General features: G+C 40.2%; 1 protein-coding gene across 1 annotated transcript in view; it reads right to left on the reverse strand.

The window, feature by feature from the left end:
• Positions 1-16,197, reverse strand: part of LOC149163084 (uncharacterized) — a 289,574-nt gene that overhangs the window by 191,188 nt on the left and 82,189 nt on the right. Inside the window, exon 2 of the mRNA XM_089437519.1 lies at positions 12,089-12,252. Coding sequence (XP_089293645.1) covers positions 12,089-12,252 — 164 coding nt within the window. The remainder of the gene's footprint in view (positions 1-12,088; positions 12,253-16,197) is intronic.

The following is a 16,197-nucleotide window of genomic DNA, read 5'->3' on the forward strand; positions in this document are numbered from 1 at the left end:
GCGCTAGAGCAAAACTTGGAGCAGCCATCGCTGCCCAGCACTAGGAACAACAGTTGTCATCTGTGGGGTTTGATCATCCAGTTGTTGGATTGCCAAAATATCTGTCTCCGAATAGAGGTACTTCTGCCAGGTTTATTCTCTGTTGGGTGAGCCGGATTTGGCACCCTAGTTGTATTCAGAAATCTGCTTAATAATACAAACCCTCTATATGTTGCACCGATTTTCCCGAATTTGGTTTTTCCGAGGACGATTGTCCAAAAATAACGATGTCCCTTGTGTGATTGTCTCAGTTTATTTCAGTTCATGATCTGTATGTATGTGTAGTCTGCAATAGTGTTTTCATCGTTGTTTAAATATTTAAATAACTTGTTGAATGTAAAGAACAAGTAGGAGATGATAAACTAGTGATTGTAGTAGGATTTTTGATGTGTAGATTCAGAAATTCTCACATGGTATCGGAGCATTGCAGATCATAGGATGACTGAAGACACCAACCAAGAGAATTTGTTGCAGAGAAACAGTTGTCCCGAGTGACAGCATTGTTTTAGAGGCAAAGGAGCAGCTGCAGGAGTGACACAGTGCCAGAGGAGTGACGCAGAGGCTCATGCAATGCCTGCATCAGCATTTGGAGCCTGCAGAAGGTGATGCAGAGCCAGAGAGGAGCCCATGTAGTGACTGCATTAGCTCTTTGGGCCAGCGCAGAGCCCGAGAGGTTTGAATCTGTCAGTTGTTGAGGCTGAGGAAGTAGAGCAGATTCGATTTGAGGAGCTGGTGGGACGCTGGTTTTGTTGGTGCAGAACAGTGTCTGTGGAGACAGAGCCGAGGTAGAGGGAGTCACTGCCTTGACATATTTCTAGCCAAAGAAATCAAGATCCGGGTTGTAGCAGCAAAGGAGGATTGGAGAGGAAGTGATTCGACAGTTGGCGAGAGGATTTCCGTGAAGGAAATCAGGACTTAGAGGGAGTCTAGAGGAGCTTGTTCCTTAGAGGGTTTCTTGCACCAAAGAAATCCAGATCCAAGTCTTGCTAGATTGACAACAGGAGAGGGAGAAGAGAACCAGTCCTATTTTTGAGTAGAGATGGCAATGAATGGGTTGAGGGATCAGGACAGATTGGATGGAGCATCCAATTTTGTCATCTGGAAGGCCAGGATCCTGGCAATCCTAGACAAACATCGCATCAAGGACTATGCCTTGAAGGTAGTTGTTGAGTCAGTCGACGTTGATCTGTTGAAGAAGTACGAGGAGGCCCAGGCTAAGGCCAAGTGCATGATCCTAGACGGGGTCAAATATCATGTAGTACCACACATTGCTGAGAAGAACACAGCAAGGGAGATGTGGGAGGCACTGACCACCTTGTATCAGGGCTCTTCCGTCCAATGGAAGATGCTATTAGAAAATCAGCTGAGACAGTACCAGATGCAAAAGGGAGAAGAGATCGATCCCTTCCTTCTCAGGTTGCAAGGGATTTGCGACCAGTTGACTTCCATGGGATCTACACCAAATCCTGAGTTCATGGTCAAGACTGCCCTGAATGCAGTCACCAAGGACTAGGAGACCTTTGTCCAAAGTATCTTGGGCAGAGCAACTCTCCCCAATTGGGAGGAGATGTGGGCAGCTCTTCAACAAGAAGAGCTCAGGAGGATGACCAAGACAGGGAGTAGCGGCAAGGGAGCCCAAGTCAAGAAGGAGGAGGAGGAGGATGCAACTCTCACATCGTCAGGATAGCAAGTGCAGCAGAAGAGGAAGAAGAAGGACATCACCAAGGTCAGATGCTTCAACTGTGGGGAATTGGGACATTATGCCACTCAGTGCCCCCGGAAGAAGGGCAAGGGGGAAGCTTCTAAATCGAAGGCTGCTCCAGCAAAAGATGACAAGGCGAGGATGACGATTGTGCCATGAGTGCTCATGCGCCTCTGGAGAAGAGGTGGGGCGACATGGAGTTGTAGTCGAGAGGACTACATGAGGGCATCCTTGAGGTGCCCAAACTCTTAGATCACATACGGCTATGGGAGCCCTTAACGACTATAGAAAAATGACGGGTGTCGATTGGAGCGAGATGTGATGGAGTGACAGTGCAGAGCTAGAGTGCCAAAGTCTGAGGCAGCACAGATGATGTTGTAGCAGTGCGAGAGGCACAGAGCAATTTGTAGCAACAGAGGGTCAGCACAGAGTAGCAACAGAGGTAGCTTCAAGATCACAAGGCATCCATACTGACTAAGGTGTTAGTTTTTGGGTGAAGTTTTAGTTACTTACTTCTCAATAATTGGGTTGCAGTGCAGCAGTTAGCAGTGGCAGTGCTATGAGCAGCATGATACAGCATTTTGGGAGGGATTTGTAGTACACATGTGGCATTGACAGTGTCAGAGTCATGGGCAGCAGTACAGGAAGCACCAATGCAATGCTGAAGGGCATCAAGCCAAGCATCAACAACATAGAGAACCGATGCAGAGGATCAGTGTAATACTTCTGTTGAGAAGTGTTACTAGAGCACATTCCTCACTAAGAGGGAGTGTTGATTTTGGGTAGCATCGGATGTGCTCTAACTCCGAAATTTTGTGGAGGGGCTAGAACACATGAGATCTCTAGAACCCAGAAATTGTTTGGAGAACTTCCACTCGGATGAGGAGTTATTAAAATAATTAATATTTTTAATGGGTTCCTAAGTCTAAACTTAGAAAAATAAAAATATTAATGGGTATTAATAAAAATATGGGTGAGAAGGTTCTAAGTGACAAGGATCAAACTGTTTTAATCTTAGTTGTTGATTAGAGATTAGATCACGGTCATTGATTCATCAACAAGAAAAGTATAAGAGGAGGCTTGAGGGTCAGTTGGAGATACACCAAGAGATCAAAGAGTTCAATTTTTCTTGGGCGTGGTTTGCTGAGAAAGTCGAGCTAAGTGATTTGAGTTGCAGTGGGAGGGGCAGCTTGGCAGAGGGACTTCAGTCCAAGGCTGAGGATACATAGCAAAGAGGCCGAACAGCAGCAGGAGAGACAGCGCAGCTCCAGCGAGGGTGACGTAGAAGCTAGAGGGGCTAACACAGAAGCTAGAGGGGTTGACGTAGTTCCTTAGAGGCAGCACTAGGGTTTTCTATGGGGCAGAGAGAGCAGCAGTGCAGCATATCGACTTATGAGCAAGGGAGTCTCACTAGGAGGGTGACGAAACTCCTAGAGGAGGTGACACAGTTCCAACGTAGAGCTTGGAGCAGCCATCGCTACCTAGAACTGGGAACAACTGTTGTCATCTGTGGGGTTTGATCATCCAGTTGTTGGATTGCCAAAATATTTGTCTCCGGATAGAGGTACTTCTGCCAAGTTTATTCTCTGTTGGGTGAGCCGGATGTGGCACCCTAGTTGTATTCAGAAATTTGCTTAATAATACAAACCCTTTATATGTTGCACCGATTTTCCCGAATTGGGTTTTTCCGGGGATGATTGTCCAAAAATATCAGTGTCCCTTGTGCGATTGTCTCAGTTTATTTCAGTTCATGATCTGTATGTATGTTTAGTCTGCAATAGTGTTTTCATCACTGTTTAAATATTTAGATAACTTGTTGAATGTAAAGAACAAGTAGGAGATGATAAACCAGTGATTGCAGTAGGATTTCTGATGTGTAGATTCAGAAGTTCTCACAGACTTTATGTCTGTAACAGTACCGTAGACTAATCCTTTTTGTTCTCTTGGTTATTAAGACAATACCCATTAGTTTGCATCATGATTTTCTATAAGATAACCTTTTTTACTACTTCAAACAAAACATTTATCACAATTTGATGTTGGAGCAATATGAGTTGGATAATTTGATCATTTTTTATACTTGCTTTGTAATGTTTCTCAATGATATCTATTTCTAAATTTGACCTGCCATATCTATTTCCAACACTTGAGCATTGAGAAAATACCCTTATCTTCTATGGATCCATTTTTCCTCTTTTCATGGCATGGTTCTTGTAATGTCCAAGAGGTCATGGATAGTCTGAATATCATGTTGAAGAATCTAGGGCCTGCATAATTAAGTTGATTCTTTGTTACATGATAACAATTTGTGAAGTGTTTATGCAATTTTATCTTAGCTTGATGTTTACTTTATTATTAGCATGTGTATGTTAGCTTCATCAAACTGCTATCAAAAACAAAAAGGAGACAAGAACACAAATGTTTGGCTTTCTGCCAGGGTCAAAACCTCTCCCTCTTGGAGAGGAAACCCCACACATAAATTCTTCTTATAGAGATTCCATTGATGAATACCAAGACCATGACCCTTGACACAGTTAGCCTCTCCAAGACCAAGACATCATTACTGTTGAGATCTTCATGATTGTTGCACCTATGAAGTCCTCACTACTTCATCTTTCACACATCACTGAGATCTATTGAGATCTTCATTGTGTTCTTCATTCTATATTTAGGGCTTCATTATGACAATCCTTATGATGACTGTTTCACCATGCTTCATTAAACACCAGGATCATCACCATACCTTACTGATCATATGTCAAGAGAATATGTTAATACAATAATCCTTTTTATGTCGAGACAGTAAGTCTTTTACTATCATATAAATACATCCTTCAAGATAGTGATCCAAATCCTGATCCTTATATTAATGTCGAGACTGTGAAGAGGACCGAGATTACTATTGTCAAGCCTATATCTTCGATATTGAGATAACAATATACTTCGATCTGATGAGGATATGCAAGGAGGTAAGATACCCTTTTATATCTATGCCGAGATAGTAAACCGAGTATGTAGGTCTACCATTTATAGTCCAAATCACTTATGTGCATTAAGTTTAGGTTGTTACAGGAATGCCACCCAGTTCCATGAGCTAGAACTATCATACGAGATCCAACCACACTGTATTTTCAACCGAGATCTTCACTACTTCACTCATCCGAGATCCTCATGGGCATGCCGAGATCATCAGCCTTCATTTAGGCCGAGACTGCAGAGAGGGTTTCACTGCGGCTCACTGTCTCATCTGAATCCTTGCATGCAACTATATCATGTCCGAGGTTGCACCTGCCTGCACCCATACAAGATCTTCGACCTACAACCCATTCGAGACCTAAGCCATGCCTTCTTGCACCCTATACCCATCGAGATTTCAGAGGATAATGTGAGTTTTGTCTCTGCCATTTGCGGATAACTCAATAGGGTATTTATAGTGGTTTGTATCATCTATTTGAGCCGACGTGAACCATGAACCGTTGTGTCTCTTACCCAAGCCGACATGACTTTCATTAATGTAATTAATTCATAATTGGAGCCGACATGAAGACTTCTTCATTGCTTTCGCTTGCAGACTTCCTTGAAGGATTATGCTTGGTCTTTGGAAGGCTTCATTACATTTATATAAACTCATGAAGAGTTTCTATACACATGACATGACTCTTTGACATAGAAATAAATCCTAAAGACATCAAGAAGAAGTCTTTCACCTAGTGACACTTCTTGCTCATGAAACCCATGTAGCAAGATTACAAAAATAATTTATTTCCTTTTATTACATCAATTACAAAAATAATTTATTTCCTTTTATTACATCATTTACAAAGATCATGTCATTATGAAGATCGAACCTAGTTACACTTTCTTCAACACTCCCTCTTAACTAGGGAGGTATTCATAATGGTACTTGGTCATTCTCAATCTGAATAATTTCTCATAAGAAGAATCAGATTTTCAATCCATCTGTTATAGCATCATTTCAACCAACATTGTTTCCTTATAAAAAGGCCTTGACTAACAGCTCCATCTCTCACTCAGATCAGAGAACAATGTTGGCGAAACCAATGATTGATAGACACACATCATGATTGTCTCTCTTAGGGCTATACCCACCCGGGTGTTCTCCGAGTATGCCCTACTAAGACTATTCTCATCTTGGGTTCCCAACCCTCAAGAATATCGGTCCTCTTGCCCACTCTTGTCTTGGATGCCCTACCACATCCTCAAAGAGTGTCGGATGCCAAATGATTACACAATCCTCCATTCTTTCTTCCAAGCTGAAGACAAGAATGGCATGTCTAACTCTCCCTCTTAACTAGGGACGAGTTCCAAGTTTCTCTTCACTCATAAACTTGCTCGAGTTCCTTTGCTCATTGGAACTTCCCAGAGCTCCCTCTTACCCAAGGACTCTATCATCATTGCTTTATAAGGTCTTCTAGTTGACTGATGATCCAAAACTTCGATCTCATCAATTTCTTCACATGTAGGGTTCAACCATCCATCACTTTCCTTTGTCATGTCATTCCTTCTATCCCATAAAGTATCCTCCTTGGCTTTGCATCTGGGGCTTCCTTCATAAGGCCATCTATCTTCACCTTTTCTTCAACGGTGATTTACAAGGTACATGGTTGTGACATCCTTCACAACTCTTCTTACCTTGGCCCTGCACACATGCCCAGAATTTTCCAAAAGGTCAGACACCAAAAACAAATCACTTATTACCTTTTGGTGATGGTCTTTTTCAAGTGACATCTTTCTTGTAGATATCAACATCCTGCACACATGTTGACACATCTCCCAATGATATCTGTTGTCAAGGGTCTTTATCCTTTCAGACTTTCATCAGATTCTTCACATCTTTCTGGGAGATTTCATGGTCAAGTCTTCCTGATCTTCTGAATGTTGATTGCCTTTATCAAGGTTGCATACTTCACGATCTCTTCCATCCTCATATCTTTCATTCCCAAGAGCTCTCAGAGCTCTTCAATTGTAGTCAACTACCTCATACTTCATATGAGGACATATTATGTTGATTTCATCTAGTTTGACTTATGCCTTTCTGCATCCTTTCAGAGGAGGAGACCTTTTCCCTTTTGATCATGCTTGATCCATTTTATCTGCAACCATATGACATTGCAATATCAAATGAAAATACAAATACAATCATACATACCTCATTTTTCCTTCAGGTATCTTTCAGCAGCTTCCTTGATTGAAAAGATCTTCAATCCCTTGGTCTGCTTCATTTTTCATGTCATTGAATCATCATCTCATGAGTTCCAAAAGTTGGAATTCCTAACGAGACATTTGCTGCCTTCCCAGACTAAGAGATCTTTCGCTAAGATTTCTATCGAAGATCCTTCAAGATCTAGTATATCCCCATCTGGCAAATGTTTCCTCTGACCTAGATGACTTCTTCCTTTCCTTTAATGTACAACAAGATTCCCAAGAGCTATGTTCTTCATGATTCCATACGAGCTCTTGTTTCCATGATGCCACGGTGCATCTTCTTACTATGATCATATCTGCAGGGACTTCTGATAGGATCCTTTTGAGAGGGACACCATCTCATTCATAATGGAGATCTATTATTCCCTCTTTCTTTGATCTTTCTTCAGCTTCCTCCACCCTTCCAGCGATATGAGTTTCTCTTCCATAGTACTATTATGTCTTGTCAACCTTCCTTTACTTATCTGCACTTATTTGTGTCCTATCAACTTGCCTTTCTCTATCTGACATAGAGACCACAGACTGTTGATCGAGGTAACCTTCTTGTTCATGGACATTTGTTACCTTGCTTATCAATATCAATATCAATGATGATTATTTTCTCATCATTTTTCTCAGATCTCGTAACTGAGATCTCATGAAGATATTTCTTCATTTTCTTTAATTCATTTCAGATAGTATATCCTCTAGCATTTCATGTATCTCCTTTCTTACTTTATAGAACCTTACAAGTTTTCATGACTTTAAAGGAGACCTTGATGTACTGACTTCACTACTTCATAAGGATTATGTTAATCCTACTGCAAGAGCTTTTGATGACCCATCTAACCCATAGATCTTCTTGCAATGATGAAGTCAATGAACCAAACTTGATTATAGAATAAAAGATACTTACTTGATACGTGAAGACAAGATCTTCACCTTGATTATGTTGGTTGTTGTTGAGGTAGATGCATTGATGCTTCCTCCGGATAGGATCCTTGCTGAAGCTTCTCTTCAAGTCCTTCAAGAATAATTGACTTGAATATCTGGTCCTTGCAGCATCGACTTGAGGTTGCTTGCCATGATGTAATTGGATAGTGCAGCATCTGATTTGAGTATTGTCCATATTCACTCCTATATATGCCCTTGAATCAAGTTCAGAAACTTTGAAAGGTATTTAATCTGAGATAGTGGCTATCACTGAGATGTTGTAGGTGTAGCTGTGGGAGGCATCTGCTGTCATGTACCCTGAGATCTGAAAACTGTTGTCATTCAACAACCCTTATTGCTGCAGACTTGTTGTTGTAAACTGTTTCCTTGATCTAAGGTTTGATCAAGATAATTCTTTAATGTAGGTCCTGCCATCCTTGAACTTGCTTTGATGCTTGAATCTTGATTCTTGCATGTCTCTTTTCTGCCCTTCCTTTGACTGTTGAACCTATCCCTCTGATACCATGTTGAAGAATCTAGGGCATGCATAATTAAGTTGATTCTTCGTTACATGATAACAATTTGTGAAGTGTTTATGCAATTTTATCTTAGCTTGATGTTTACTTTATTATTAGCATGTGTATGTTAGCTTCATCAAACTGCTATCAAAAACAAAAACGAGACAAGAACACAAATGTTTGGCTTTCTGCCAGAGCCAAAACCTCTCCCTCTTGGAGAGGAAAACCCACGCATAAATTCTTCTTATAGAGATTCCATTGACGAATGCCAAGACCATGACCCTTGACACAGTTAGCCTCTCCAAGACCAAGACATCATTACTGCTAAGATCTTCATGATTGCTGCACCTATGAAGTCCTCACTGCTTCATCTTTCACACATCACTGAGATCTATTGAGATCTTCACTGTGTTCTTCATTCTATATTTAAGGCTTCATTATGACAGTCCTTATGATGATTGTTTCACCATGCTTCATTTAAGACCAGGATCACACCATACCTTACTGATCATATGTCAAGAGAATATGTTAATACAGTAATCCTTTTTATGCCAAGACAGTAAGTCTTTTACTATCATATAAATACATCCTTCAAGTTAGCGATCCAAATCCTGATCCTTTTATTAATGTCGAGATTGTGAAGAGTACTGAGATTACTGTTGTCAACACTGTATCTTCGATATTGAGATAACAATATACTTCGATCTGATGAGGATATGCAAGGAGGTAAGATACCCTTATATATCTATGCCGAGATAGTAAGCTGAGTATGTAGGTCTACCGTTTGTAGTCCAAATCACTTCTATTCATTACGTTTAGGCTGTTACAGGAATGCCACCGAGTTCCATGAGCTAGAACTGTCATACGAGATCCAACCACACTGTATTTTCAACCGAGATCTTCACTACTTCACTCATCTGAGATCCTCACAGGCATGCCGAGATCATCAGCCTTCATTTAGGCCGAGACTGCAGAGAGGGTTTCACTGCGGCTCGCTGTCTGATCCGAATCCTTGCCTACAGCTATATCATGTCCGAGGTTGCACCTGCCTGCACCCATACAAGATCTTCGACCTGCAAGTTTGCAACCCATCCAAGACCTAAGCCATGCCTTCCTGCACCCTATACCCATCAACATTTCAGAGGATAATGTGAGTTCTGTCTCTGCCATTTGCGGATAACTCAATGGGGTATTTATAGTGGTTTGTATCATCTATTTGAGCCGACATGAACCATGAACCGTTGTGTCTCTTACCCAAGCCGACATGACTTTCATTAATGTAATTAATTCATAATTGGAGCCGACATGTAGACTTCTTCATTGCTTTCGCTTGCAGACTTCTTTGAAGGATTATGCTTGGTCTTTGGAGGGTTTCTTCACAACTTTGTGGACTTGATTACATTTACATAAACTCATGAAGAGTTTCTATACCCATGACATGACTCTTTGACATAGAAATAAATCCTAAAGACATCAAGAAGAAGTCTTTCACCTAGTGACACTTCTTGCTCATGAAACCCATGTAGCAAGATTACAAAAATATTTATTTCCTTTTATTACATCAATTACAAAGATCATGTCATTATGAAGACTGAACCTAGTTACACTTTCTTCAACATATCAAATAGCAATTCAAGCCCCCATCTGATAAAGAAGGCCTAGTAGGCCAAACTTCGAACCTATTTTGAGAATGGTGTAATCCTCACATTTCACTGGTCAACTCGTATTGTCTCATTATTGCATTTGGTTACGCATTAACACAAACCTTTATTTTCAAAGTAGGTTATAGTTGTTAAGGCCAACCTAATCAACTTATATCTAGGCCCATAACCCCTCTTAAGGAGGACATCCTACCTATTGAGTTGTGTATAAATAAACATTCAACAATCATTTTGTTCATCATTATCTTGTGGTCTTTTTGATCATTCTTTGGCCTGCAAGCATCATTGTTTTATAAAGTGTTTTCAGCCTATGGGCACCTATATCATTGGCATTCATTTACAAGTACAACTACGCATTTTTCTCTCTTTTGCATGGATTTATTTCTCGCTAGTTCTCCTATGGATCAGCTCTAGCACTACTGCTTGGAATTTCCTTGGTTGTTATAGGCAGGTTTCTCAAGGGTTGCAATGTTATTTTCCTTATTTATTGCAGGTTGTTTGATGGTTGTTACATTTGATCCTTCTCTCTCTCTCTCTTATGCATTTCTACATGATATCAAAGTGGGTGTGGACCTCATTTACCATCTTCACTATGGGTCAGAATTTATTCTTGGCTATTTTTGTAGTGATTGTGCCTAACTTATAGGGCATTGCCATTGTTTAGTGGTGACTGTATTACCTGAAGCTGGGCACCTTATTTAGAGTTGTTTAAGCCCAATTTTTTGTGCTAATTATGAAGATCTTGTCCATAGATTCAAACCTTAGGGTCTACGACTGATTCATTTCAGCCACATTTTCTTGAGCTCATCCATGCGTATGCATGGGTGGCTTGAAGCTTCACTATTTTTTGTGACTGTAGAACCAGGGTTTTGAACCATCTCTTTTATTCTTAACTTCAACAACAGATTGGATATTTTGTGTCTAGTGGCAATGCCCTAAATGCTGCAGAACTAAGGTTTCCAGATCTGTATTCTTCAGCAGGAGATCTAGAGATTTTTGGTTAGTGGCATTGCCCTAAGGCCACAAAACTTGGGTTTCCAGATTTGATATTTTCAACAGCTGATACTGGGATTTTTGTCTGGCGGCATTACCCTAAAGGTTTCAGAACTAGGGTTTTCAGATCAGAATTTTTAGTAGCTGATGCAAAGTTTTTTAGCTAGTAGCATTGTCCTAAGGACAATGGAAATAGGGTTTACAAATATGACAATTTCAGCTACTAATATGGAGAAATTTGGCTAGTGGCATTAACCTAAGGGCTGTGGAACTAGCATTTCCAGATCTGTTTTAACTATTTGTCAGCAGCCAATCTAGAAATTTTTGGCTAATTGTACTGCCCTAAGGGCTGTCAAACTAGGTTTTGCAGATCATGTCTTCTTTTGGGATTAAAACCCTCTTTCAAACCCAACACTGTCTTTCTTGTTCATTTCGCAGCAAAACTCTCTCTAGGGTTGTGCTCTTCAACCAAAACTTGCACTGTCTTGATGCAAATTCAATACACAGTAGATTTTTTGGAAGATACTGTTTTCCTTCTTTGGTCTAATCAACGTGACTTTCAGTATACCTATTTGCATCATCATTGAACATAGATTGACTCAAAGTGTATATTTTTCCTAATAAATGTGGCCACTTATTTTTAGGTTGATATAAGGTATAAAGCTATATGTAATTTTCGTCATGAAGAGGGCATAGCAAATGAAACAGAGGCACGTGAGCAAAAGCAATCACTCTTCTTAGCACTTTCTTGCTCTTGGTGCACTGCTAGTTAAATTCCAGTCCTTCAACTAAAGCTCTTCATATCAGATAGCTGAGTCATTAACATCGAAGGGCATTCTTGTTTTATTGTCATCTTTTAATTGAACTCTTACCAGAGTATATCAACAATATACATTGAGTCTTGAATTTGTGATTTCTGAGGATGACAGAAACAGAATAATTCTTTTGTGCAACAATAAAAATGGAGGTTAACAAATCTAGCTTGATGCATCAAACTGGAGAGCAAGAGTAGGTCATAAGATGGAATCAACACATACTTTGGGAATCTTGGTTTTCTGTTTTATCAACACAAGCTTTTAACTCGTCACGTATCTCCAGGAAACTTGCCCTGATTAACAATGAGCTACCTTTGCTCTCTTCATACTCTTTAGTCAATCCTGCAGGCAAACCTTCCCCAATGCTGTGATTCAAATCGTCCTCGCTGTTGAAGAACATAGATCACCACTGTCAAGTAATGCTCTAAGATATATCCAAAATTAACAGCATCAATTAGAACAAAAGAAAGCACCAGGTCACAGATATTTTCTCCTTTTGATAATGCAAAGAGAAAGGGAGAATGTTCCCATAAGCAAAGATATCTTCAGGGTACGGAAACTCGGACTTTTCCCGTCCTAACATCTGATATTTTTATATTGCACGTAAAGTTTTCAGCTTATCAATATTACTGTGAGGAAATATTTTGAAGTTTGTACTGAAAAAATATAGGAAACATACAAATCATGCAAATGAATGAAATATTTGAAACTTTTAAAACAGTGCTTTGATTGGAGAGGCTCTGAAATGAATTATTTGATGCTTGATACATTTCAAACAAGGACAGCATATAGCTAAAAAACAAATTTGTGAGTTAGGTTCACCATCGAATTCTCTGTTCCAGAGTATATCACCGAACTCATAAAATCATCACTCAATTTAAATTATTAAACTTTATTTCCTCACACTGCTGATAAGTTTTTGTTGCTGATCTTTAATTGTGTTAAAAATGGCAACTAGGGCCAAACTCCATGTGGGCCATCTTATTAATGGAAGCTGATATTTTTCTTCGATCCCTCTCATCGAGAAGTGTAGGAGTGATCTAAAGATCATCCGATTCCGATAAGTATTCATGGAGATGTGAATTTATTTGTGTTATGGGACAATTCGTCAAGGTCGGCCAGCAATCAAATAAACCCCACTTGTGCTCAACGTTTTAGTATAAATAGAGGTGCCTTGAAAGTCATTTGTACACATGCTCTTGGTGATCTCTTCCTCTCCACTTGTCTTTGGGTTTTGGTGGGAGGAGAGATCTAAAGAGGATACGCTGCCCTAGAGGATGCCCTATATCCTAATGCTATCATGGAGAAGATTTTAACGCAGTAAAGGAAGCCTACATAACGCAGCAAGCAGAGATCTAATTGCTAGTCTAAAAGAGAAGCCCTACGCTGTCCTATACACAGCCCTATGGAGAAGCCCTAATGCTGCCCTCAAGCCCTAACATAACCTATGAAGAGGTATACGCAGTCAAGAAGGGCAGCAATGTAAGCCCTCAACGCAGCCTAGAAAAGGGTCTCTACCCTAAATGGATGCCCTAGAACCTTAACGCAGTCTATGGATTGCCCTAACCGCAGCAAGAGAGGGAGGCTCTAAGACAGCGTGGAGGAGGCCTGAGTTCCTCAATGGAGGCCGAGTTAATTGCTGGAGCAGTAGCTTGTTTTTGGGACAGCAATGATATAGTGCTGCAATATTCAAGGGACAGTTGCAAGATGATGGGACAACAATGATATAATGCTACAATGATCAAAGGGACAGTTGCAAGATGATGGGACAGCAATGATATAGTGCTGCAATATTCAAGGGACAGTTGCAAGATGATGGGACAGCAATGATATAATGCTGCAATGATCAAAGGGACAGCTGCAAGATGATGGGACAGCAATGATATAGTGCTGCAATATTCAAGGGACAGCTGCAAGATGATGGGACAGCAATGATATAGTGCTGCAATGATCAAAGGGACAGCTGCAAGATGATGGGACAACAATGATATAGTGCTGCAATGATCAAAGGGACAGCTGCAAGATGATGGGACAGCAATGATATAATGCTGCAATGATCAAAGGGACAGCTGCAAGATGATGGGACAACAATGATATAATGCTGCAATGATCAAAGGGACAGCTGTAAGATGTTGGGACAACCATATGATGAGACAAAACAATAATGGGACAGCAGTATGGTACTTGGTGCAGCAAGTACATGAAGCAAGCAATAGTACAGCAAGCATGCAAGGTACAGCAAGCAAGCACATAGGACAGTATGGCAACATGGTGCAGCAATGGCACATGATGCAGTACAGTGATGGGTACAGTCATGATTGATGAAGCATGATGAGATGCAACATAGTGATGATTGGTGCAGCACGGTGAGGTGCAGCATGATGACGAGATGCAGCACAATGATAGGTGAAGGAGGCACCTTGGAGAATCAGTTGAAGCAGCGTGTCTTCAACTGATCTCATGTATCATCTTCTTAGAGATGATCTATGCTCTTAGCAGGGTAGTTATAAGCTAAGTCACCTGCTACATGTTCATGTTCAGCAACAATGAAATTCATTAAAAAAATTCAACCAGGCAAAAAGTAAGATAAAGTTCAGCAGTAAATTTGCCAGGAAAAATTTGTTATGGTTTCTTGACAGCATGTTAAATCCATCTGAACCCAGACCTATTAAGCACCAGGAGGGATCAAGAAAATAGCTGCAAACGCCCTGCCACATAAAATATCCAGGGTTAAGATGGATTTATGCAAGCCTATTTTTTATTTTGAATTTTTATGACCTAGTAATTAACAAAGGTGGCCTCTTTGTTTCCCTTTTGGACACTTCATGTCAGACACCTAACTGTTTTATATTTTATTTTGATGATGATGTTTACTATCTTCTAAGACAAACAAGGTTTACCATGTAAGATGATTTTCCTAATGTCCAACAAATAACCAGAAATTAGATTAATGGGCTAAAAGAGTATACATTCAATGCAAGTGGAAAAGCCTCTCCAAGATCAATACTAACAGCGGGAAAATATAAAGAGCTATTTGTCTGAGTAAGAGCTAAATGTCTAAGCCCAAGTGGTTAGCTTAATGTAATGTCCTCTCCGAATTGATGGGCTAATGGAGGACGAAATAGCTTATCCGAACATGTAGGTTATGGTCTTGATAAAGGGGTAAAAACCCAAATTTTTCCAATGTTGGGGCAACACTGTGCAAAAATTGGGTCAACTGGGGCAAAAAAGATCCAAAGTTTGGGGTTGCACTCAAAATCTATAAATAGAGGAGAGTTGAGATCAAATGAATCATCATCAATTGTGGATCAAATGATCTATTTTCTTGAGCTGGAGCTCTGAGGATTTTAAGACCCCTTCTCTTCTACTAACTTCAATGGTGAAAGATTCCACCCTAGTTAGTCATATTTTCCTTTTTGTTACTTTGTTCTAGCAACAAGGTGTTATCTACAAGGAGCAGTGAACTATTCATGGAAGAGCCTAAGACAAGGGAGAGCAAGACACATTGTAGCTAGGCGGATTTTTTCTGAGGTTAGTGCTGAGACAGAGCAAAATTTCTCAAGCCAGGCAGATTCTTTCTAAGATAGAGGGAAGTTTCTCAAGCCAAGCGGATTCTTTCTGAGACAAAGCGAAGTTCTCCTAAATTCAACCCCTGAGGAAGTCATCTATAGAGGCCAAAAGTATGATGGGCTTAACGTCTAAGTTTGAATAGGTTCTTGAGGCCAGAATTAGGGTGGAACAACCATTCTGAGGATAAAACAAAATCATTCAAGGTAGACCATGTTCAAACTGGGGTTGGGCAGAGTTCTAGAACAAGTCGAAGGGCCCCCTGAAGCAATCACATGAACTGTTTAAGCAATTCAAGGTCGGATCAGAGCCAGACCACCCTTCAGTCACGCGTAATCTTCTTGAGGGAGCACACAATTACATTCCGAGCCACAACTGTACAGTGGATAGCCCTGTAGCAGAAGAGGAGATCGTTCTGAAGTTAGTTTACATAGTCAGAATCGAAGTATTGTATCTTGGTCATTAGATTAGATACAGAGATCTGTTATCTCCCTCTCTTGCATTCTGAATTTGCAAAGATCTGTTATCTGCCTCTGTTGCATTCCGAACTTGTTTAGGGTTATTTGGAAACTATATTGGAGGATTGGTTTACTTGAACAATTGAATCTAGATTACATCTTCACTGTTGAAATATTGAATGACTAGCTCTGTACTATATGATTGAAAGTGCAAGATTATTTATTGAATGTTACTGTTATGCTGGAGCAGTTAATTCTTTTATTTGAATAGAAAAAAATTATTTTATTTGAAAAGAAAAGAAGCTT

Source organism: Pinus tabuliformis, chromosome 5_2 (assembly GCF_031772625.1).
Source record: "Pinus tabuliformis cultivar Carrire ecotype Pingquan chromosome 5_2, CPIR1, whole genome shotgun sequence".
Lineage (NCBI taxonomy): Eukaryota > Viridiplantae > Streptophyta > Pinopsida > Pinales > Pinaceae > Pinus > Pinus tabuliformis.